This window comes from Mustela nigripes, chromosome 2 (genome assembly GCF_022355385.1).
Source record: "Mustela nigripes isolate SB6536 chromosome 2, MUSNIG.SB6536, whole genome shotgun sequence".
In the NCBI taxonomy this organism is placed as follows: Eukaryota; Metazoa; Chordata; class Mammalia; order Carnivora; family Mustelidae; genus Mustela; species Mustela nigripes.
In genome coordinates this window covers 117,505,278-117,529,820 of record NC_081558.1, presented here as the reverse complement: position 1 = coordinate 117,529,820, position 24,543 = coordinate 117,505,278, and the positions used below count along the sequence as shown (strand labels likewise).

Sequence of the window (24,543 nt, the reverse complement as noted above, 5' to 3'; positions counted from 1 at the left end):
CAGAAGAAAGAGAAATTAAGGAGTCAATCCCATTTACAATTGCACCCAAAACCATAAGATACCTAGGAATACCTAACCAAAGAGGCAAAGAATCTATACTCAGAAAACTATAAAGTATTCATGAAAAAAATTGAGGAAGACACAAAGAAATAGAAAAATGTTCCATGCTTATGGATTGGAAGAACAAATATTATGAAACTGTCTATGCTACCTAAAGCAATCTACACATTTAAAGCAATCCCTACCAAAATCCCATCCAGTTTTTTCAAAGAAATAGAACAAACAATCCTAAAATTTATATGGAACAAGAAAAGACCTCAAATAGCCAAAGGAACATTGAAAAAGAAAGCCAAAGTGGGTGGCATCACAATTCCAGATTTCAAGCTCTATTACAAAGCTGTCATCATCAAGACAGTATGGTACTGGCACAAAAACAGACACATAGATCAATGGAACAGAATAGAGAGCCCAGAAATAGACCCTCAACTCTATGGTCAACTAATCTTCGACAAAGCCAGAAAGAATGTCCAATGGAAAAAAGACAGGCTCTTCAACAAATGGTGCTGGGAAAATTGGACAGCCACATGCAGAAAAATGAAATTGGACTATTTCCTTATACCACACATGAAAATAGACTCAAAATGGATGAAGGACCTCAATGTGAGAAAGGAATCCATCCAAATCCTTGAGGAGAACACAGGCAGCAACCTCTTTGACCTCAACCACAGCAACTTCTTCCTAGGAACATCACCAAAGACAACAGAAACAAGGGCAAAAATGAACTATTGGGATTTCATCAAGATCAAAAGCTTTTGCACAACAAAGGAAACAGTCAACAAAACCAAAGGACAACTAACAGAATGGAAGAAGATATTTGCAAACGACATATCAGATAAAGGGCTAGTATCCAAAATCTATAAAGAGCTTAGCAAACTCAACACCCAAAGAACAATGAATCCAATCAAGAAATGGTCAGAGGACATGAACAGACATTCCTGCAAAGAAGACATCCAGATGGCCAACAGACACATAAAAAAATGCTCCACATCACTCGGCATCAGGGAAATACAAATCAAAACCACACTGAAATACCACCTCACACCAGTCAGAATGGCTAAAATTAACAAGTCAAGAAATGACAGATGCTGGCGAGGATGCGGAGAGAGGGGAACCCTCCTACACTGTTGGTGGGAATGCAAGCTGGTGCAACCACTCTGGAAAACAGTGTGGAGATTCCTCAAAAAACTGAAAATAGAGCTAACCTATGACCCAGCGATTGCACTACTGGGTATATATCCTAAAGATACAAACGTGATGCTCTGAAGGGGCACGTGCACCCGAATGTTTATAGTAGCAATGTCCACAATAGCCAAAGTATGGAAAGAACCTAGATGTTCATCAACAGATGAATGGATAAAGAAGATGTGGTAGATATACACAATGAAATACTATGCAGCCATCAAAAGAAATGAAATCTTGCCATTTGCGACGACGTGGAGGAACTAGAGGGTATCATGCTTAGTGAAATAAGTCAATCGGAGAGGAAGTGGAGATGTAATGTGGGGGGTTGGGAGAGTAGGAAAAGAAAAAATGAAAGAAGCTGGGATTGGGAGGGAGAGAAACCATAAAAGACTCAATCTCAAAAAACAGACTGAGGGTGGCTGGGGGGAGGGGGGACAGAAGAGGGTAGTGGGGATATGGACACTGGGGAGGGGATGTGCTATGATGAGTGCTGTGAAATGTGTAAACCTGTCGATTCACAGACCTGTACCCCTGGGGATAAAAATGCATTGTATGTTTATTTAAAAAAAAAAAAATTTTTTTAATAAAATTAAATTTAAAAAAAAAAAGAAAAATCTAAATCCAGCAGGAAAAGAGAAATAATAAAGATCAGAGCATATGTAATGGAGGAAGACAAAAAAAAAAAAAAAAAAATGGAGAAACATACCATGCTCATGGATTGGAAGAACAAATATTGTGAAAACGTCTATGCTACCTAAAGCAATCTACACATTTAAAGCAATCCCTATCAAAATACCATCAATGTTTTTCAAAGCAATGGAACAAATAATCCTAAAATTTTTATGGAACCAGAAAAGACACTGAATATTCAGAGGAATGTTGATAAAGAAAACCAAAGTTGGTGGCATCACAATTCCAGACTTCAACATCTATTACAAAGCTGTACTCATCAAGACTATAATCGTACTGGCATAAATACAGACACATAGATCAATGGAATAGAAAAGAAAACCCAAAAATGGGCCCTTAACTCTATGGTCAACTAATCTTCAACAAAGCAGGAAAAAATGTCCAATGGAAAAAAGACAGCCTCTTCAACAAATGGTGCTGGGAAAATTGGACAGCCAAATGCAGAAAAATGAAACGGGACTGTTTTCTTACACCACACACAAAAATAGATTCAAAATGGATGAAAGACCTCAATGTGAGACAGGAATCCATCAAATCCTGAGAAGAACACAGGCAACAACCTCCTCGACTTCAGCGGCAGCAACTTCTTCCTAGAAACATCACCAAAGCCAAGGGAAGCAAGGGCAAAAATGAACTACTGGGCCTTCATCAAGATCAAAAGTTTTTGCACAGCAAAGGAAACAGACAATAAAACCAAAAGACAACTGACACAATGGGAGAAGATATTTGCAAACGACATATCAGATAAAGGTCTAGTATCCAAAATCTATGAAGAACTTATCAAACTCAACACCCAAAGAACATAATCCAATCAAGATATGGCAGAAGACATGAACAGACATTTCTGCAAAGAAAACATCCAAATGGCCAATAGACACATGAAAAAGTGTTCAATATCACTCAGCATCAGGGAAATATAAATCAAAACCGCAGTGAAATACCACCTCACACCAGTCAGAATGGCTAAAATTAACAAATCAAGAAATGACAGATGTTGGTGTGGATGCAGAGAAAAGGGAACCCTCCTACACTGTTGCTTGGAATGCACGCTGGTGCAACCACCCTGGAAAACAGCATGGAGGTTCCTCAAAAAGTTGAAAATAGAGCTACACTATGTAGGACACAGCAACAACACTACTGGGTATTTACCCTGAAGATACACATGCAGTGATCCGAAGGGGCACGTGCACCCGAATGTTTATAGCAGCAATGTCCACAATAGCCAAACTATAGAAAGAATCTAGATGTCCATCAACAGATGAATGGATAAAAAAGATGTGGTATATATATAAAATGGATTACTATCCTGTCATCAAAAAAATGAAATCTTGCCATTTGCAAAGACATGGATGGAACTAGAAGGTATTATGTTAAGTGAAGTAAGTTAATCAGAGAAAGACGATTATTATATGATCTCTCTGATATGAGGAATTTGAGAGGCAGGGCGGGGGCTCGTGGGGGATGAGGGGAGGGAAATGAAACAAGATGGGATTGGGAGGGAGATAAACCATAAGAGACTCTTAATCTCAGGAAAGAAACTGAGGGCTGCTGGGGGTGTGGGAGGGAGGGATCGGGTAGCTGGATTATGGACATTGGGAAGGGTGTGTGCCATGGTGAGTGCTGTGAAGTGTGTACGACTGATGACTCAGTCCTGTACCCCTGGGGCAAATAATACATTATATGTTAATCAATTTAAAAAAAAAAAAAGGTATGTCCTGTTTGGGTGGACAAAACTGTAGGGCCATAGCCTTTCCTGGGGACAAGAGATAGTCTCTATTTTTGCTTCCAAACTCCCTGTGCTCTAGGGCCAGAGGCTCACTTCACCAGCAGCCTGGGGAATTTTTATGTCCTGAGCATGAGACTGTTCTTCCTCTGCTCCCTTCTTCCTCCTCTGCAGAAGGATTGATGAATTTAGTTCCATAGGAATTCTCTCTGCTTGCTGACAGGATAGCACCCAGCCAATGGGCTTGTGTTTCCAGCAGGGGCGGTAGGAAATAGTCACTGTGTTCTGCAAATGGGCACTGCCAGAACAGCTATTGCCTGATGCTGCTGAGAATTCCATTAACATACCCTCCTGCCAAGTCCCTCTTAGCGAACAAAGGAAGGGAAGGAGCAGTTTCATATCTATTTGCATGTGATCACCATTTTACCGCTTGGTAACTGGCAGGCAAAACAGAATTTCATCTCTGGGCTCAATCAAGGACTTTGTGAAGTCACTACCAGGAAAACTGGGGCTTGTGCCATATTTCAGGACAAATCTGTACGCTCCCTTCTAACTGCCCTATTGCAGGTGGTTGCCACTTTGGCATTTATGGGCTGATGGGCCAAAGAAAAAAAGCCAAACATGTGAAGAAGGGGCATATTTCCAAATAAAATCTTGCCATAAGATCATTTGGTGACTTAACATAAAAATTTGGATTTCTGTCCATCTTGGCCAGCATTATTACTGTATAAAGTTGAATAAGATGCACTAAAATAAATATTACAAGTAGAGGACATAGAAATTCTTCTTCATAAAGTATAAAATAACATATTTAGAAATACACAGAAAAAGGTTTGGAAGGATAAGGATTATGCTAATAATACCAATTACCTCTAGGAAGGAAAAAGTGGGATTGGAAAAATGGGGAGTTTAAGGAGTATTTCCCCCTTTACAAAAGTGTTGAATATTAGACAGCAAAAATGTACGTATGTTTCCTTATGTGACTGAATATCTCTTTGCAAAAGAGAATTTCCTGTCTCTGAGAAAGTTCCTTCAGGTCATATAAATATACTTTGAAATCCAGTAGTGACTTGAGAGCTCGATTGTAAAACATTCACAAAAATGCAGAGTGATGGAATAAATGAATAATTAGCCCCAAGCCTCCCCAGGAATTTTCCCAGTTTGGACCACAATGACATACTGTTGGGGAGAAAAGCTCACGCCACTACATGACAAAGGGCTAAGTTGTCTTCCTTCCAGAGGCAGTAGCTCTGTGCTCTCCCTGACCATGCGCTTTCTGGTGAGTCGAGGGCGGCTTCCCTCCGCAGGTACCCCAGGCTGGAAGTTGAGTCCCAAGTGCCACAGGGCCACTAAGAGCACCAAGCAGAGGGGTTCACCGTCCTGTGCTGTGTTCTTCCTCCTTCCTAACAGTTCTTTGGACTTTGTGATAAACTACACTATCGCATGCAAAATTTCAAGGTTTTCTTAAGTACAAAGGAAATTTTTCAACACATAATAAGATTAGTAATATTAAAGTGCTTTCCAGGAGATTATCTGATACATAGTTAGTACCTTCCAAGTATTTGTTAAGTAAATTAACCTCTTTCGATTAAAAACAAATTAAAATATTTTAAAAGTACTTAAAATAGGATGAAGCATTTGCTCAAGTGTTTTGATTATTTCCTGGATTAGACGTTCCATTATGGTCTCCACCTGCCTGACATTGTCCATTATGGGTAAAACTCTCCTTTCTGGAGTGGCATCCCAGCAAAAGCCAAGTGACACATAAAATGCAGTCACAGTTGTACTGGTCCGAGTAGTCATTCTAAATCGTGGCTACGTATTAGGATCATATAAGGAGTTTTTAAAAATCCCTGGAGACCTGGGCACACCCTAGAGCAATTAAGTCAGAACTTCTGGGGATAAGACCCAGGCATAAGGTTGTTTTTGCTGCTTTTTTTTTTTTTTTTAACTTCCCAGATGATTCCAACGTGCTACTACGTTTGAGACCAACTGCTCAAACGTCAATATGCCTAAAGGATCTAGGCTTTCATAAAGGACCTTTCATAAAGGAAGACCTTACTTAAGATAAGGTGTAGTTCAGTAGGTCTGGCGTGGGGCCTGAGATGGTGTCTTTCCAAAGAGCTCCAAAGTGATATAGCAAAGATCTGGTTTCTAGAGCCTTTCACACAGATGCCTAAGGAAATATGTAAAAAACACTAACAGCAGTAGTACTTGTAATAAGGAAATACTGAAAGCCACCTAAAATGTCCACCAACAGGAGGATGAATTGTGGTACATGCAGACAAATGAACACTCTATAGCATTTAAAATGGATAAATTATGACTACATGTATCCTCATAGATAATTCTCAAAATGTTGAGAGAAAAGTACAAAGGCATTTGCACATTATGATGTCATTTACATTAGTTATGAAAGCATAAACAACACTATGTATTGTTTATGGATACATATGGTATTAATATTACACATGAAAATAATAAAACCAGATTCAAGACTGTGGTTTATCTGGGGAGGGAGTAAAATTAGAAGTGGGGGGTGCCTGCGTGGCTCAGTGGGTTAAAGCCTCTGCCTTCGGCTCAGGTCATGATCTCAGAGTTCTGGGATCGAGCCCCAAATCCGGCTCTTTGCTCAGCAGGGAGCCTGCTTCCTCCTCTCTCAGTCTACTTGTGATCTCTCTCTCTGTCAAATAAATAAATAAAATATTTTTTCAAAAAATACTGTTAATCTGCACTAAAAAAAAAAAATTAGAAGTGGGGAGAGGTACACAGTGAATTTCAGCTGAAACCATGTTTTATTTCTTCTAAAAATAACAGCATACAGCAAAATGCTAGGATCTGATGGTGTTGGGGAGCTTGGCGGTGAGCACCTCTATGTCTGTTTCATTATCGTCTATACTTTGCATCTTTGAAATAATTTCTAACTTTTAAAAAGTTTTTAATTTATGTATACCTGTATTCATAGCAACATTATTCACAATAGCCAAAAGATGAGGCAGCCCAAATGTACATTGAGAGATGAATGAATAAACAAAATGTGGTTATGTACATACATTTGAGTATCACTCAGCCTTAAAAGGAAGAAAATGTTCACATATGCCTCCATACGAACCTTGGAGGTATTATGCTAAATAAAATAAACCAGTCACAAATGACAAATACTGTACAATCCCACTTGTATGAGGTACCTGGAGTAGTAAACTCATACAGACAGTAGAATGGTGGTTACCATGGGGCTGGAGAGAGGGAGAAATGGCTGCTATTGTTCAGTGGGTTTTGGGGTTTCAGTGTGAGAAGGTGAAAAAAGGCTTGGAAATGGTTGGTGGTGACAATGCCCAGCAGTGTGAATTACCTCATGCCACTGAACTGCAGACTTGAAAATGGTTAAAATGATAAATTTTATATTGTGTACATTTCACCACAATTTTTTAAAGCTTTCAGTTTAAAAAAAAAAATCAAGGAAGACCAATCAAAGGACCAGTAAAAGATATTTTGGAAATCATATGGGGGAATACCATCTAGTCAAAAATAAGGTCCACATGTGCTGGTATGGCATATTTGCCCAGGCACACCTGTCACCAGAAGTATTAGTGTATGCAATGCCATCCTTCATACTGCATCGAGTATCTCTGGAAAATACCTAAGAAAAAGGTAACTGCCATCACTTCTGCGGAGGAAAACATGGGAGCATGAGGTCAGAGGTGAGCTCAGGGTCTAACTATTCAAAAAAACTCAACCAGTTTTTAAAGAACAATAATTCTCTAAGTCACCCATACTGCTGAAATAACTGGAATGCACACTTAACACCACAATTCGGAATAACTGAACAGTTAGGTGGCATGCCAGGAGCACACAGTTGACAGAACTGGCCTGTTATACCCTAGTGAACACTTTCTGTAAATGTTCAGAATATTTAACGGAAGACTTAAAAATACGTCTACTTCTGTATTGCCAACTTATTGAAGCAGAAAACATGCTTTCCCCAATATGAATTACGTTTAAGAAAACTTTTTATGTTTTGCATTTTGTAGTTTAGTTTTTATATTGTCAGCATCATTTCCACCTATATGGTAATATTTGCCATTTTTATATAATTTTATTTTAAAGAATTTCCTTTGATAAGAGATTTTTCTTGTCCTTTGCTTCCAGTTTTTGTTTTCGTTTCGTTTCATTGACAATTATTCCTATTTAGTTTCCATGTTTGCTGTTCACATACCCGAAAGTGCATGGATAATGGATTCTTTTAAAGCAAAATAGACATTTTTCAAAATCACAAAAAAATCATACACATACACACATATAAGTGTATGTATATGTATATGTATGTATTCTGATTCCCAATCCATCGCTTTTCCCATTCGGCCTACTTTAGTAGCCAAAGGCGTAAAAGAACACACTCCTTGTTATCCTAAAGTCACGATTTCTAAGAGCCCTTGCTTTATTATGGATTAAAATCTCCTCTCCTCCACTAGGTGGTTTTTAGCCAAGGATCCTGCTTCTGAGGTATGGTACCAACCACATTTGAATTGCTAACTGTAAGATTTAAAGAGTCCACATGGTGGCACTAGATACCTTTGGTCAAAGTCCATAACCCAGTAAGCTTTTTCTGAAAAACAGGGAGAGAAGAGCCTCTGGCATTAGCAAAGATTAAAAATTAAAGCTAGTATGAAAGACATCTTGTTCCTGTCTGGAGGGATGGCCCTCAGCCAAGGCATATTTGAAGCTCTAATTACATACTTAAAGACATCCAAAGTGCCAAGCGGATGTTACAGACTCCTACAATGAAGCCGATTTCGTCCAGTGGCAAACATACATCTGTTCCTTCAGACATACTTCATTACAACATACATACAACATACTTCCACACACTTCCTCCTTACATATTTCTCTCTCTGTCCATCTATCTTCATCTCTTTTTCTCTGACACATAGGTACACATATGCATCTACACCATGGAGTGCATTTTTAGGTGATGGGGGGTGCGGGTAAGATTCATAATCACATCCCTACTAAATAATTCTTTTAAAGTGTACAATTGCTGCCTGTCTTCATCTTTTTGTAAGTTCCCAAATTTCAATAGTTCATGAATGTCCCATAAGAAGGTATAAAACTTGGTGGGTTAAGTCTCAACTCAGATGGTAAATATCTTAAAACTCATCACAAAAGTATCTACTTCTAATCTTTTTACAATCTTATACTAATTTATAACAGACTGGGAAATTTCATTGATAGTCCTTCACCTACAGGTAGTTTTAAAGGGTAACACCCAGCAATTGATCTTGAATAAATTTCCAACAAATAAGCTTCAGAAATGCCTAAAGAAAGAAAAGCTGAAAAGCTTAGTGGTTTATGATTCTATTTTTTGATGCCCATTATCATTCTTTCAAGCTAAAAATATCTTAAAGATGATTTAATAAAATGTGCTGCCTTGAGTATTTTTACAACACACAGATTCAATGTGATCTACTCACTTCATTCAGAAACTTTTTGTGCAGACAAGAATTTTTTCCATGACAATAGGTGTATGTGTCTCGCACCCTGATTAAACAAACCAAAACAGCACCTTCCAGGCCTCTAATCTACTTTTTAAACTGAGCATTTTTTTTAAAGATTTTATTTATTTATTTGACACAGAGAGATCACAAGTAGGCAGAGAGGCAGGCAGAGAGAGAGAGAGAGAGGGAAGCAGGCTCCCCACTGAGCAGAGAGCCCGATGCGGGACTCGATCCCAGGACCCTGAGATCATGTCCTGTAAAATGAGCATTTAAATTCAAAAGCACATTGCACTGAGTAAACCATAATTCTTAAATGACCATAACCCAGTAATATATTGTACATATAAGAGTACAAATAAGAGTATTTTTATATGTGAAACACCAAAAAGATGAATGGGTAGATGGCTTTTCATGTGTTTATTTTCAGAAGCAGTGATTATGGTCCTGCTAAACCCAAAACGTCTCAGAATTTGAAAGGAAGGTAAATTTTAAATGTATCCATAAAATAGAGAAACTTCTCCAGTCTCAGGCTAACTCCTGTGACGTAGGGAAGAAGTAGTGTGAGCAGTTTGGTCAAGTCTACTGCAAGCCCAGGAGTTGACAATACTCTGCACAAATTCAAGAAGTCCATGGCAGATCACGTACAGCCACTGACTGTGGGCATTGAAAATAACACATCATTGCAGACAGTGTATCTTTTTCCCCCAAGATCTCCAACTCAGAACCAAACAATGTGCAGACAAGACTCAGAAACTGTTTTATTAAATTGAACACAAAATACCTGTTACAATAATGTCAAGCTTTTATCAGAAATCAGTACATAAGTGAGGATACACAGCCAAAATGAGCCATCAACATAAGCAGTGTAAATTTTAAATAACTTTTGGGTTTCTATTTTCAATATGCTGAAGAAAATAAAACCAAAAAAAGCTATTTCAATCTCACAATTCACAGTTGATTGGTTTTAATCCCATGACACTTTTGCCATTTTATTGCCCCAGAATGCAAACAGATTTCCAAAGTGGGTGACTGACACTTAGCCCCAACAATACACACAGATGTTAAACCCCTGTATGACATTTAGAAAAGATTTTAGGAAACAACCCCAATTTCATACAGTTCTGGCTGGCGGTTTTTAGCTATATCCTTTACCAGATATTTTTCTAGTGAAATAGCAAAAGCGGTTTTAAAAATTTGCCATGCCATTAAATGAAGGGTTCTAAAGTCTCCCTTGGTTTTTTTTTTAAGTGACTTTATTCTCTAATTTAAAACAATAACTACACTAAAATGCAACCTTAACAGTGAAAGCAAAATCAGTTTTGCTTCTGGATCTAGAGCATACATCCAAGAGAGGCAACTCATTGCCCTAGCAGATACATGGAATGCTTCAGAGCAGAATCTGACATGCTCTAGTAAGGCATCTCAAAGCAGACACACCATACCTAAATTAAATTATTACAGTCAGCCGAGGATACCACAAGGTGAACACCAACTAACACAGAATCAACATGAATTCTTACAAAATGATACACTGATTTACAAAACCACAGAAAGGTGCTCAAGTACCAAAAGAAGGCAAAACAATGACCAGCCACTCTAAAAGAGTTTTGTTCCCGTAAATGCCAGATTTGCAGAGTAGAAATAAACTTTATATGTGCTTTGCCCTAGAATATCACTCATCCTGACATATGGGGTTACTTTTCCTTAAAAAAATATATCATGTAGAGAATATACATTGAATCAGTGATATAGAACATTTATTTTCACTAGTGAGGGGGTCACTTAAGCACTTAACTAGAAAAAGAGTAATCATGAAGGTTATTTAAATCGAAAAGAAATCTGATAAAACCTGCATTATTAGTTGGTATTAACAGTGAAGTGAGGTTTTTAGCAATTACATTGGCTTAATGAGAAGCATGACCATAAAAAAAATCTTTAAATTCAAAGAATCGTGAAATGCCCAAAAATGAAAGTTTAGTTAGTAAAAAATCATACTTTCATTTTAAGGTCCCCAAAGGAATGTTTCGTTATCTTGGAAGCCATGATGCTTATCATACAAGCACAAGAATATGCATCAGGAACAGTGAAGTTTCAATTCTGACTTATCCATTGAATCTTCATTACCCGGAGCAAGTCACTTAAATTCTTCAGATTTTGCCCACAAAAAATTGGCATAAAAATAAAGGCATATGTCAAAAAAATTTTTTTCTAAACAGTACTAGAGTAAAGCTAAAGATGGTTACTAAGGCTCACAATTTCAACAACTCATTGTACAGTACAATCATTTTCGATCCTGCTAATTATGGCTAGAGGAAGCATGAGCAATGACAATACTCAAGGAATTCAAAGGCTTTAGATAAGTTAATGGTTTTGACTTTCACAACTGTGAAATCTGTTCTTCTCCAGTTGTCTAAAACAGCTAATCATCTATGGGTTTGACTCTCTCCACCTCTTTATGTTCTGATAGAGCAGGTGAAAGTAATGACAGAGATGTGGTTTCATGGAGAAAAGCAGCAACAGAATGAAATGAGGTAAAAGGTGATTTAATAAACCCCAATCCGTAATTTACAGTTATTTTAAAGAGGCTGCATAGTTCAGCAAAAATACATTACAGAAGAGGGATAAAGAAAAAATTCTTATGGAACTTTAAAAGGTGTGACAACTAAGCATTTAAAATGACCAACACCAGAGAACTTGAGGTTGGAAAGGAGTGGTTTTCCTCCACGCTAAGCACATATAAAAACAGAAACCAGAAGGCTAAAGTCCACAAGAGAAAACAATGTATGTTATTTGGTTCCAGTTATCAACTTCATACACTGCTTTTTAAAAGACAGCAATATTCAAACAGATAATAAACCCTAGTTAACGACACCTATGCTGAAGTGTTTAAGGGAGAATATGGTCTGAAATTTATGCTGAAATATAGATTTTTTTAAACCTCCATGGATGGATGGATAGAGGGACAGACAGACAGGTGGTAATTCAAGCCTAGTAAAGTGTTAATGGCCTAATTTACTGGTGATATACTGTAAAAATCTTTTAACTTCAATGTATGTTTAAAATTTTTCATAATAAAATACTGAGGAAAATTTTACTATTTCTACAATAATGTTAATTTAGCAGTGTGTTTTAAAGACTCAGGCAATTTAGAATTGTAATTAACTGAAGGGAGAATTTTTGCTTAAGGCCTCAAACCCAATTTCTGAAGATCCTTTCTTTAACATAGAGATGAACTAACACAATTGGTAAATATTGTGAACAAGACACTCTCTTCTTCACACACCTCATTTGCAAGTAATTCTCTCTATAGAATAGACAAGTTTTGAAAAGAGCACTGGAATAAAGGTTTTCCAAACATCAGTGTAAATCAAGCCCTTCCAATCCACCACACTACTACTCATTAAATATAAATGCAACATAGATCAAGGTGAAGAATAATCTATGACTACTGTCAGCCTGGGACAACTGGATTTATTTTCAGGGTGTGTGGTTCCTTATCAACAATGTTAACAGTTTTACTCAGTATCAAACTGAAATCTCATTAAGCCAAAAATAAATAAATATATAAAATGCAGAATACAGAATTCACACAGACCTTCGCTATTCCAAGCTTCTGTTTAATGAACTGTGATTAACGGCAATAATTCATCATCTCTTCTCTCTGTGAAATGCTAAAACATGCTAAAGGCACTCATATTCTGGGCTTAATGGAGACAGGGTCACATGGGACCATAAGCCAGTATTTACTTTTTGGTAGCTACCCAGAATGGGAGTTTACAAATGACCCTCCCATTCACACTGGGAAGAAAAAGTCAAACACCTATCAGTAGAAACTTCATATGAGAAACTATTTACACAGCTATTTGTCCACTCAGAAAGACTGCTAGTAACTATGATGATAGAGGTCTACAAAGAAAAACCCCCCAAAAACAAAAGCAACAACAAAACACTATTATGTTTGGCTGGTTAAAAAAAAAAAAAATAGTTGTTAAGGTGGAGTATTTTTTAAGCATTTGTTCAAAAGCCTACATTAAACTTTTGTCTCTATTGACAAAATATTTCTATTTCTAAAGAAATTCTATTGTCTTATATATGCCTCACCAAGTTCTTTAGAGAGCACTTTCAGTCTACATTCCAATATTAAGGAAACAAAACAAGTTCCAAATACACCATCCCTAGGCCTCTCTGTAGAGGATACCATGCCCAAAATTACATGTCTCCCCTGACCAGCAAGACTTGTATTACACAGGTCACTGGACAGTCCTCAAACTGTCATTGTTCAGGGTCCCATCCAATTCAGGAGTGAAGGAATCATAAATCCCACTGCTAATCCTTAGAATCTATCTACAGAGGAAGATTAAAGCTAATATATGTTTCATGTTTATAAATAAACATGAAACATGTATTTTCCCATTCCCCTCATTGAAAGTGTAGACAAGCAGCTATAAACAAGCATATCAATTCTGTAAAATAAGGTGGAAGGAAGATCTCATGCTTCCCTTCAGCTGTGTTAAGTCAGAGGAACATAAGGATGGTCCATGATTCTTCATTCAATCTCAGAGTTTCAAAAAATCTTAAATGGTTTTCTAAGTTTACCAACTCATTAGGAGGGGAAATAATGAAGAAGAGTTGGAGAAGGAACTTTTTCTAAATGAATGGTATAAAATATTTATCTTGCAGAATTCAGTGCAATAAGAGACAAGCAGACAAATGTAATAAAAAAAACATGCACATATTTACAGGTTGTAGTACATGATATACAAAGACAAGACCAACAAAGTATTTTCTGTTCAGTGTGGAGCCAAAAGGATTTACATGGCACACTTTGTTTTGTAGCTAACTTTTTGAAAAAAAAAACACTTCAAAGGCATAGGCAGTCCAATCTTCTAATTGGAACATGGAATTTTTCCTTTACAACTTCTTGCCCTCAATATCTTAAGAAGAGTTTCTAATTGTTATCTTCTAACATTGACTTCGAATGACAACTTACAGAAAGATACTCACAAAGAGACTTTGATGCTACGAGTTCTTCTTGCAGATGATTACTGAAATCTACTGACTCAACTAAAGGTCTTCCGCTGTTTAGGCCTCTGTCCGTCCTTGTATACAGCATATACAAAGATACTAACATGACTCTTGGGCAGCACAGGGTGCAGATTCTAGAGCACATTACAAAGCAGGACTGGACTTCACAAAAGGAAACCAACAGAGATCACGTATCACTGACTGTGGTAGTAACAACGGCCTTCTTTGACAGGGAAAAAACACTGACTAATAGGAATGCATGGAGATGAGAAATTGTACCATGCAGAGATATATTTATTTAGGTATTTCCTTTTTGACAACTTCTGTCACCTTTGCTTCACCTATGGAGCACAGGAGAATGTTGAAAGGTAACAACCCCAAAACAATCCAAAGTCATAGAGATCTGTGATTTTCTCTTTTTTTGGATGTGTAGGTAACCTCTATAAATGATCATGGAAGTTATCGACTTCCTACAGTTTGGAAATTAAGGAGCAAACCGAGTTATTGTAGGCAATATGGTATCTAAAGTGTCATATAAAACAAACACATAGCTCTTCTTTAGTGCAAAGAAATAGAGCAAGTAAGAAATAACACTATAAATCTAACTTTTTTCTTTAAAGAAAATGCATTTATGCATTCATAACATCCATTAAGGGCACTGGGAGACTGGAAACCTGAATATGCAAGGCCAGGAAAGACATCAAGGCCTTTAAGTCCACTGCTTTTTGTATATATGTAATGAAATTATTAAGCGGGGGGAGTGGAGAAAATCCTTCAATTTTATTTGCAAAGGAAAAACTGAAAGTGGATAAATGCCACTTTTACAAACTGTAAATTCTTATCCACGATCTTCTACTATTACCTGAAATAAGGATCCAAGGAAATCTTCTCGATGGTATTACATAAATATATATGTATGTGTATATAAGTACATATATATACACATACATATATATTTATATATGTACTTATATACACATACATATATGTATGTATGTCTATATGTACACAGACATACAGAGAAAGGGAAGAAAATAAGGTTTTTAAATAATTAAAGAACTAAGTGGCCAGCACTGTAATATTAAATTCTACCCAAAAATTATACTTAGCAGCAATATGAGTAACCTACTGACCAATAAAATAAGTTCTAAATTGGCCTAAACTAATCAATTGTATAAAAGGATTATTATACTCAGAGTCACAGGTCTAGATAGAATCTCAATAATGTTATTTCATTCTCCTGTTTCTGTGAGGGAAAAAAAATGTACTAAACAATTCTATTTTTCAAAAAACCACCACTTCAACAGAAGAACAAGTTGATAATTGTACCAGTGGTTATCCCAAAACTGAATTTTAAATACAGATCTACATTGCTCAAAAATTGTTCATAAGGATTAAAGGCAAGGAATGATGATTGTAATTTCCTTCTCCCCATCTCTTTGCCTATAGAATTCTCAAGGAAAAATAGGAGTTTTATTTTTAATTACTAATTAAAGCAATCAAATGTGAATTGACCATAGTGCAAAGATACTGCTCATTATAAACTTCCTGGTGAATGTGGCCTTTCAAAAAAAAGTATGGATGAGCACCAGTCTTATCCATGTAAATACAGTAAGTAGATAAAATACAACTAATTAAAGTTCATAGAGTACTCCATTAGTTTATCTAGCCATACACTAGAGCTTCTTATTTTAAAAACCAAAATCAAATAATAATACTGTTAAAATGATCAGATACCAAAGTAATCCATAATGTATTTCCACAACCTTTAAGGAAGCTGAATTACAAAGAACCAAAGTTCATGTATTTTACTACTGGATATTATGAAACTAAAATTTGGTTAACTTTTTTTTAACCCTCTCTATCTATAAAATAATAAGGTAGTAGTATTTTTCAGGGTAGCCAACCAACTGGTAAGACAGGAAAGAACATAAGTAAACCATAAGGATCAGCTTGTTGAAAAAGTCTCCCAAAACAAATATCAAAAGATCTGAACTCAACAATCGAGATTGTCATATAAGTAGGTTATTATCAGTGAATAACTCTAAATTGAAAAATTAAACACATCTTTACATTTCTCAAAACCATCTGAAAAATATTTTTTTAAAAAATAGCATATCTATCTTAAACGCATTGAATATTGGAACAGGGGGCTTGGAAAACCCACAAAATAGTGGGGCATGAAAATGAGCTCATTAAACAAGCCAATTCAACTGAGGTGGGGTGGGGGAAGGGGGAAGGAAGGAAGAAGATGGCATTTAAATGTGTAAAATCCACCAGTGGAAACGAAATTTCACAGTTGGGAAGTCGACAAGCACACTGGAAGTGTATAAATCCAAGAAAATCTATACTCAATCAAGAATGGGAAGACAAGGGGAAAACATGTCCTGGGAAAGACCCTAATCCGGTTTATATTCATATATCCTACTGGCAAGGCATTGTGTTGAGGTGGTTCCAAAGAAACCTTGGGAAACCAGAATCTCTGCTTACCTGTTTTTACCATTATCTGAAGTAAGAACTCAATAAAATTCTTTACTTAACAGTACGTAAAACTAAAACTGCAAAAGAAGGTGAAATTTTTAAATTTTTAAATAGTTAAAGCTCTAAGTGATCAGGCTACTAGTTGACCAGAACTCAGTCAAGATAAAAAGTTATTTCTCGTGGGGTAGGTAGGTCACATGCTCTAAGTAGCTCAACACAACTGACCTGAAAATGCATCATGACCTAAGAAGCATATTCTTTTCCTTCCCCAAACTTGATAGCTCATGGTACACCACTGCAGGTTACACGTATTAACATTAAGCAGAGGAATATACTCAGATCAAAAGGACCACAAAAGCAGGGCATGTTGACAGAAGGCAAACAACAGGCAGGAAAAGCTGCTCTATCTGAATACAACAACCACTATACATATCCCAGATTCTCCATCTCATTTCTGTACCGCTGTTCAGACACCTTGCTTTTATGTTGCTTGCTCTCTAAATGCTGCCGGAACTCCATCTCCTCACCAGCCCCAACATTACACATGGAGCAGTAAAACTGGCCACTTGGGGTAACACACATGGCCAGATCACGTGGAATTCTCTGCCGAGAGCGGGGATTGAAGTAAGGACCTGCTAAAGCAAGAGATAAAAATGGATTCACTTCAAAATATTCACTACATAAATGATGACAGTCATTAATTATAACTAATGTATTTTAGGTTTGGGGGTATTGTTTGTTTGTTTTTACTGAAGCATAGTTGACATACACTGTCATTAGTTTACAGTGTATGACGTAGAGACTGCACCACTCTATACATTATGCTATGCTCACCACAGGTGTAGTCCAGCTGTCACCATGCAACACTATTATAGTTCCACCAACTATATTCCCTATGCTGTATCATTTATCCCCTGACTTATTCACTCCATAACTGGAAGCCTGTATCTCCCATTCCCCTTCACTATTTTTCCAAAGCCACCTGCCCCTCACCTAGGGTTCTCTGTATTTACTTAGCACAATACCCTTGAGGTCCATCCATGTTGTTGCAAATAGCAAGATCTCATTCATTTTTATGACTGAATAACATTTCATCGTGTGTGTGTGTGTGTGTACACATGCACACACCACATCTTTATCCATTCACCTATCAAGGGACCTGGGGTGCTTCCATTTCTTGGCTATTGTAAATAACACTGAAATGAACACAGGAGTGCATATATCTTTTCAAAACAGTGTTTTTGTTTTCTTTTGGTAAATAAATACCCAGTTATACAACTGAATTCTTAAGTTGGACCACTGCTTATTAGTTTTCTGCTTTCTTTTCTACTATAATAAATATTTAAGACTTTTCTCAAAATATCATTTTCACTGTATCCTACAAAATTTAATATATTTTTATTACTGTTTGATTTTTTTTTTAAGATTTTATTTATTTATTTGACAGAGAGAGACCACAAGTAGGCAGAGAGGCAGGCAGAGAGAGAGAGGAGGAAGCAGGCTCCCTGCTGAGCAGAGAGCCCGATGCGGGACTCGATCCCAGGACCCTGAGATCATGACCTGAGCTGAAGGCAGCGGCGTAACCCACTGAGCCACCCAGGCGCCCTATTACTGTTTGATTTTAAGAATTTTAAATTTCCAGGCACTATGGCTCAAAGTCCCAAAGAGCCTCCAGCTTCATGTTCAGCAGGGAGTCTGCCTCTTCATCTCTCTCTGCCCCTCTCCCACTGCTCACGCACAGTGCTCTCTCCCGATCACTCTCAAATACAGAACATCTTTTTTTTTAAAGAATTCTTAATTTCCAGTATGATTTCTTCTTTGATCCAGAGTTATTTAGAAGTGTTTAAACATTTCCAAACATTTTGTAGGGTTTTTTAAATATATTTTTTGTTATTGATCCCTCATTTAATTGTACTCTGCCCAGAAAACAGTCCAAACTGCCCTCTGTCCTAAGGTTTATTTTACCTAATATTAATGCAGTTATCTCAGCTTCCTTCAGTTCAGCTGAATTTTTTATTTTATTTATTTTCTCTTTATTTTTTATTTTTCTTATTTTCTTTCTTAAATATTTTTAGTTTATATTCAATTAACATAGAGAGTATTATTAGTTTCAGAGGTAGAGGTCAGTGAATCATCAGTCTTATGTGACACCCAGTGCTCATTACACCTCAGCTGAACTTTTTTTTCTTAAAGATTTTATTTATTTATTTGACAGAGAAAGAGAGAGCATAAGCAGTAGGGAGCAGAGACAGAGGGAGTAGCAGACTCCCTGCTGAGCAATGAGCCTAATGTGGGACTCCATCCCATGAACCCTGGGATCATGATTTGAGCCTAAGGCAGATGCTGAATCAACTAAGTCACCCAGGTGACTCTCAGTTGAATTTTTTTTTTTTAGATTTATTTATTTATTTATCTGACAGAGAGAGAGCATACAAGTATGCAGAGCAGCAGGCAGAGGGAGAGGGAGAAGAAGACTCCCCGCTGAGCAGGGAGCCTAATGCGGGACTCAATCCCAGGACCCTGGGATCATGACCTGAGCCGAAGGCAGCCGTTTAACTGACTGAGCCACCCAGGTGCCTCTCTCAGCTGTATTTTTTAATCCAATCTTATAGTCTTTGTCTTTTAACTGGGACTTCAGTAAATTTATACTTACTATAATCACTGATGTATGTTTCAACTTTTATTAATCACAGTACATTATGCTTTCTCTATGTCCCTTTTTCTATGTTTATCTTGCCTTTCCAATGAATGTTTTTGTTTTTCATTTGGCCTACTGTTCTCATGAGTTACCTCTCCTAGTATATGCGTACATTGGAAGCTGTGATGGGGGAGGATAAGGGACTATTCAGTCCAACTCGCCTTCCTGGAGATAATCAGAAAATGCAGAAAACATTCCTATAATGCAGCAGTTCTGAACTGAAGGTGTATATGAGAATCACTGAGGAAGTATTTCTAAAGCACTCATATGTCTGGGTCCCACTCCAAATTTACTGACTAAATATCTCTAAGTCATGGTTCAGGCATTGTATTTTGTAAAAACTCCCCCAAGTTTAAAGCCACTGCTCAATCTTTTTTATTTTCCCCAACAAATGGAGATTTAACAGGTCACAACTTTAAACCAAATAGCCCATTTTTATAACGCATTTTACATTTCTCGGCTGGCAAACACCAGAAGCGGTATAAAGGGACTACGATCAAAGATCTTAAAACAGGGGTGCCTGGGTGGCTCAGTGGGTTAAAGCCTCTGCCTTCAGCTCAGGTCATGATCCCAGGGTCCTGGGATCGAGCCCCGAATCGAGCCCCGCATCGAGCCCCACATCGGGCTCTCTGCTCAGCAGGGAGCCTGCTTCCCTTCCCCTCTCTCTCTCTCTCTCTCTCTCTCTGCCTGCCTCTCTGCCTATTTGTGATCTCTGTCTGTCAAATAAATAAATAAAAATAAAGTCTTGGGGAAAAAAGACCTTAAAATATAAACTATAATTTAAAATCAAAATAAATAATAAACTACACAGAAAATAAATAAATAAAGACCTGAAATAAATACCAGATTGAAAAGCCACTAGACAAATGAACAATTAGCTAACCGCAAATTCTCAGGGCTATTATCATTAAAGGAAATAAAAATAAAGAAGACCACTTCCAGAATGTAGCCAAGGTACCTGAATTATTCTGTACTGTATACATATTCCTCCTATTAGGCATCATCTTATACTCATTCCCTTCTTTCCGGGTCCGCCGCTGACCGGCCTCTGAGGACTCCCTGGAGAAAAGAAATTTGAAAAGTGTGAGACTTCTAAACAAGGATCCCTTTCAACTCTTCTTCTCTAAAGACAGTCTTACACAACACTTTGGCCTGAGAGAAAATGGCAATACCTACGAGAATGAGTTACTCTGAGCTTCCGCCAGCCGCAGCCTCTTGGCGTGATTCTTCCCTTGATAGTGAGCCTGAGCCACAGCCGGAGAACTAAAGGAGGCATCACAAAGCTTACAGTAATCATTCTCCGTGGCCAGGATCACTCTGCCTCCAGGCTTAAAGGAGCCCATCTGACATCAAAGACACAAGAGACAAAGTTAAAAAAATGTGGAGCTTATGCCCTCCTTCCCCTCAAAGTTCCTAAGAGTTGAAAGATAACCGAAGGTTATGGTATGATCACAAGCACTCAGCTTTATAAGGAGAGAATGTAATTCATTCCAGAAAAACAACAACAACAAAGAAAAAAGGCTGGGAGATAATCATGGTTTTGTATTACAATCACCTTTGTACCAAACCTATTAATGGCTTGTTGCTATCTCCATGGAGAAATTTTTTAAAAGAAGCATGGAAGATTCAGGGCAGTATAGGAAAACCCTAAAATGACATTACCAGAAAGATAAAGTCCTTCCAGAATCCATCAACAAGCATTTAATGAATGCCTACTGTTTATAGGGCTTGCTACCTAATGCAGAAGGGATAACAGATGTATATTTACAAATGAGCCTCTGTCCCCCACAAAGTCTACAAATTAGCTATGGATATAATATAAGTAGGAAAAAATAACCAGCAGATACAGGCAACCGTATTCAGGCTGAGAAATGAGTTCAGAGAAACCTAACACACTGCCTGGAAGATAGTACGTACTCAATAAATACTATTGGGTAAACAAAAAAAGACAAACTAGACTTGGGCTAGAGGAGATAAAATACATAATAAAGAGTCTGGAAGCATATCCTGTCAGGACCAGCTAAAGGAAACTGCACGGTTTCACCAGGATGGGAAGATTTTCTGGGGGACAGAAGAGCAGTCTCCAAAAATCACAAAGGGCTATGGTAGGAAAGAAGGCTCTGGAGGTTCCCTCAAGGAGGGGAGCAAGCTGAAAACTGTCCCAACCTGGGAGTGGCTGTCCTGTCCAGAGCAAGAATCAGGGCCCTGAAAACTTCTAAGCCTGAAGATCCGTCTGGGTATTTTTCTCTTCTTTGATTCTGTTTTTATCCTCTCCCATTTACCCCACAAATTCGTGAGGATGGAGGAAAAGCTGGTATTGCCATCCATGTTTTAAAGACTGGAGAACTGACATTAGGGAAGGTAAAATTACACCATGGCGGTTAGGAGCAGAGGTCCAAGGTCGAAAGAAATTCTTGTTCTACCACTTCACAAAACACATACCACCATGGACAAGTTACTTGGCTTCTCTGAGCTCCTAATAAACTTCCAGGTGAGACAAATGCTGCTAGCCCATGAATTATACTCAGAGTAGTCAAGTCAATACCTCTTAAGTTCTTGGAAGCATGAAATGAAGTTTAGGGCCCAGGACTAGATTTCATGCCCATTTTCCATGGGCATGAAATTTAAGGGTGCATCAAAAAACTCAATAATCAAGATAAAATAATATGTTAATGGAACACTTATATAAATCAAACCTAATATAAGAAATCCTAAACAAAATATCAAAATTTTGAATAAAGACAGGACCAGTCACAGTGCCATGCCAAGCTATACTGCAGCCTGAGGCAAAAGAAAAATCAGTAATACTTACCCAGCTTTAAGTTTCTGACATTTTGTTTACCACTGATTTTTTCGGATTAATTTGAAATGTTAAAGTAGTACATTAAAGTATTTATCCTCACTACTGTTTTGGCTCCTCTCAAATTGGTGCCTCAGTCAAGGGCATCCCTCACCTCACCTTAGTCCCAGCCCTGAACAAAGAAATGTAAGAAAAGTGCTTCGCAGAGTGGCTCGCATAGTAAATACTTGATCAGAGCTATTATTATTTATGACTATGTATTGTTCTATGGACAAAAACAGATTAAGGAATACAATCCATATTTCAGAGGCTATTGAAGTACAGCATTATCTTGCCTAAAACATCTGCTTTATCTACCAGTAAAAGGAATGTGAATCTCAAGTGTGTGTCATTATATTAAAGTCCAGAAAAAGTTTATACAGGTTCTCTCCATAGTGTGAAGAAAGGGGAAATCTCAAAAAACTGACCTTGCTAAAAGGCAAATTACAAAGTAAATGGGATTAACTACAATAAAGAAATAAATATTGAAAACCTCTCTCTTTTCATTCAGGGCAGAGCCTAGACATTCAGGGTCATTTAACCCAGAATTCTAAGACATGCCAAGAAAAAGGCATATGTAACAATATTTCTTTCTTCATTTCATGCATCACAACCAAAGCCAATGAGAAGTCTCAAGGTCATGGATGTTGGCATGCTTTAAAAAACACTGCACTATAGCTCGAGGAGTTAAAAGTGTCAAGTAGAACCTTGCAGGAGTATTTGCCCAACTGTACCTTGACGGGCCTCTGGATGAGCATCCGGGAGCATGTGTGCAGAGGGTAACTCCCACCCTGATATATGTGTCTCACCTGCGGAGGGACAGGAGCAGCTGGAGTAGCCACAGGTTCCACCACATTACTCATTCTGGCAGGAGGAGGACAGCTGTTGGCTGCATAGTAATTTCGGAGTTTCTTACCATGATTTTTACCCTAGAACCAAAGTGAAATGAGTAGTCACCAAGAAAAAAATGTGTCAACTAGAGTTCATGTATTCATTAAAAAAATAAATAAATAAGATTTTTTTTTAAGATTTTATTTATTTATTTGACAGAGAGAGATCACAAGTAGGCAGAGAGGCAAGGCAGAGAGAGAGGAGGAAGCAGACTTCCCATGGAGCAGAGAGCCTGATGTGGGGCTCAATCCCAGAACCCTGGGATCATGACCTGAGCCGAAGGCAGAGGCTTTAACCCACTGAGCCATCCAGGCGCCCTAAAAATAATAGTAATAGAAAAAATGGGAAAAAATAAAAAACCCAAGCAATATTAACTACATTTTATTCTTACAGATATATGCAACACCGGGGCAAAGAGCCCACTAGATCTTAAAGTAAGAGAGTCTACACTTCAGTTCTAACAGAAGTGAAAGATTTATCTGGGAAAGATAAGAGAACAAACCCCAAAGAAATTAATTTCCTATATATTTCTGGAAAAGTATCACATTTTCCAGTGATCTACTTCCTCCTCCAACTTGTCATTCATATGCCACTGCCTAAATACAAATTTTATTACACTGTGATCTAATCTATTTTATAAGTCAGTAATGAAATGGATAATCCAATTCTTTTTATAAAAATAGCACTTACAGAGTATCTTTTTACTTGCAAAGGGTTCTCGTGTGCATTAGCTCATTTGCTGCTGACAAAAATTCCTGTAAAAGGAATTTGTTAATATTACCCACATATGACAGCTGAGGAGCTGCGATCCACAGAGTGTGGAGGACTTGAGCTGGCACCTTCCTTCAGCTGGGCTAGGTAATGGACCCAGAGCTTCAGCAGGCCCTCTGAATCCAAAGCAAGACCTTTGACTACTTCAGGATGATTTCAGGAGGCACTGTGAACCATGATGCATTCACCTCTCCAGCATGTTTTGTTTAAGTAGTTAGCCACATTATTATATTCCTTGAACTGACGGAAATTTGACAGAAGGGCCAGTGGTCTGAAAGCATTCCAAATGAGGGTGAAACCATGTGTCACTCTTCAGACTGCACTGTAAACTTCAAACCTGTAGGCCAACAGTCTTTCACCATCTACTAGGCAAACAGTCTTTCACCATCTACTATATGCTAAGCCCTAGAAATAAAAAGGGCTAGCACATGCTCAACAGGAGAAGACAGATATGTAAGCAATTAAAGTAAGGAGATGAGTTCTACCTTCTGACCACTGGAATGTCCTACAGGTGCTCTTGCTGTGGTCACAGTGACCTCCAGGGAGTCAAATCCAGGGGTACATCTGTGGCTTCACCCTGTTCTAAATCTGGTCAGCACAACACCATGAATACTCCTTTCTGTTGTCTCCTAGGATGCCCTCCTTACCCACCACTTATTCTCTCAATGCTGCAACATCAAAGTTCCAG

General features: G+C 37.8%; 1 protein-coding gene across 3 annotated transcripts in view; it reads right to left on the bottom strand.

The window, feature by feature from the left end:
* Positions 1 to 9,884: 9,884 nt before the first annotated feature.
* Positions 9,885 to 24,543, bottom strand: part of ZMAT3 (zinc finger matrin-type 3) — a 33,293-nt gene continuing 18,634 nt past the window's right edge. For 2 of the 3 annotated variants that reach the window (XM_059391508.1, XM_059391509.1), the window contains exons 3-6: positions 23,003 to 23,122; positions 20,531 to 20,697; positions 20,313 to 20,413; positions 9,885 to 17,291 (exon numbers count right to left, since the gene is read on the bottom strand). In XM_059391508.1, the coding sequence (XP_059247491.1) occupies positions 17,080 to 17,291; positions 20,313 to 20,413; positions 20,531 to 20,697; positions 23,003 to 23,122 (600 nt within the window). In that variant the 3' untranslated portion in view covers positions 9,885 to 17,079. The remainder of the gene's footprint in view (positions 17,292 to 20,312; positions 20,414 to 20,530; positions 20,698 to 23,002; positions 23,123 to 24,543) is intronic. The other variant, XM_059391510.1, reaches the window with a different exon arrangement.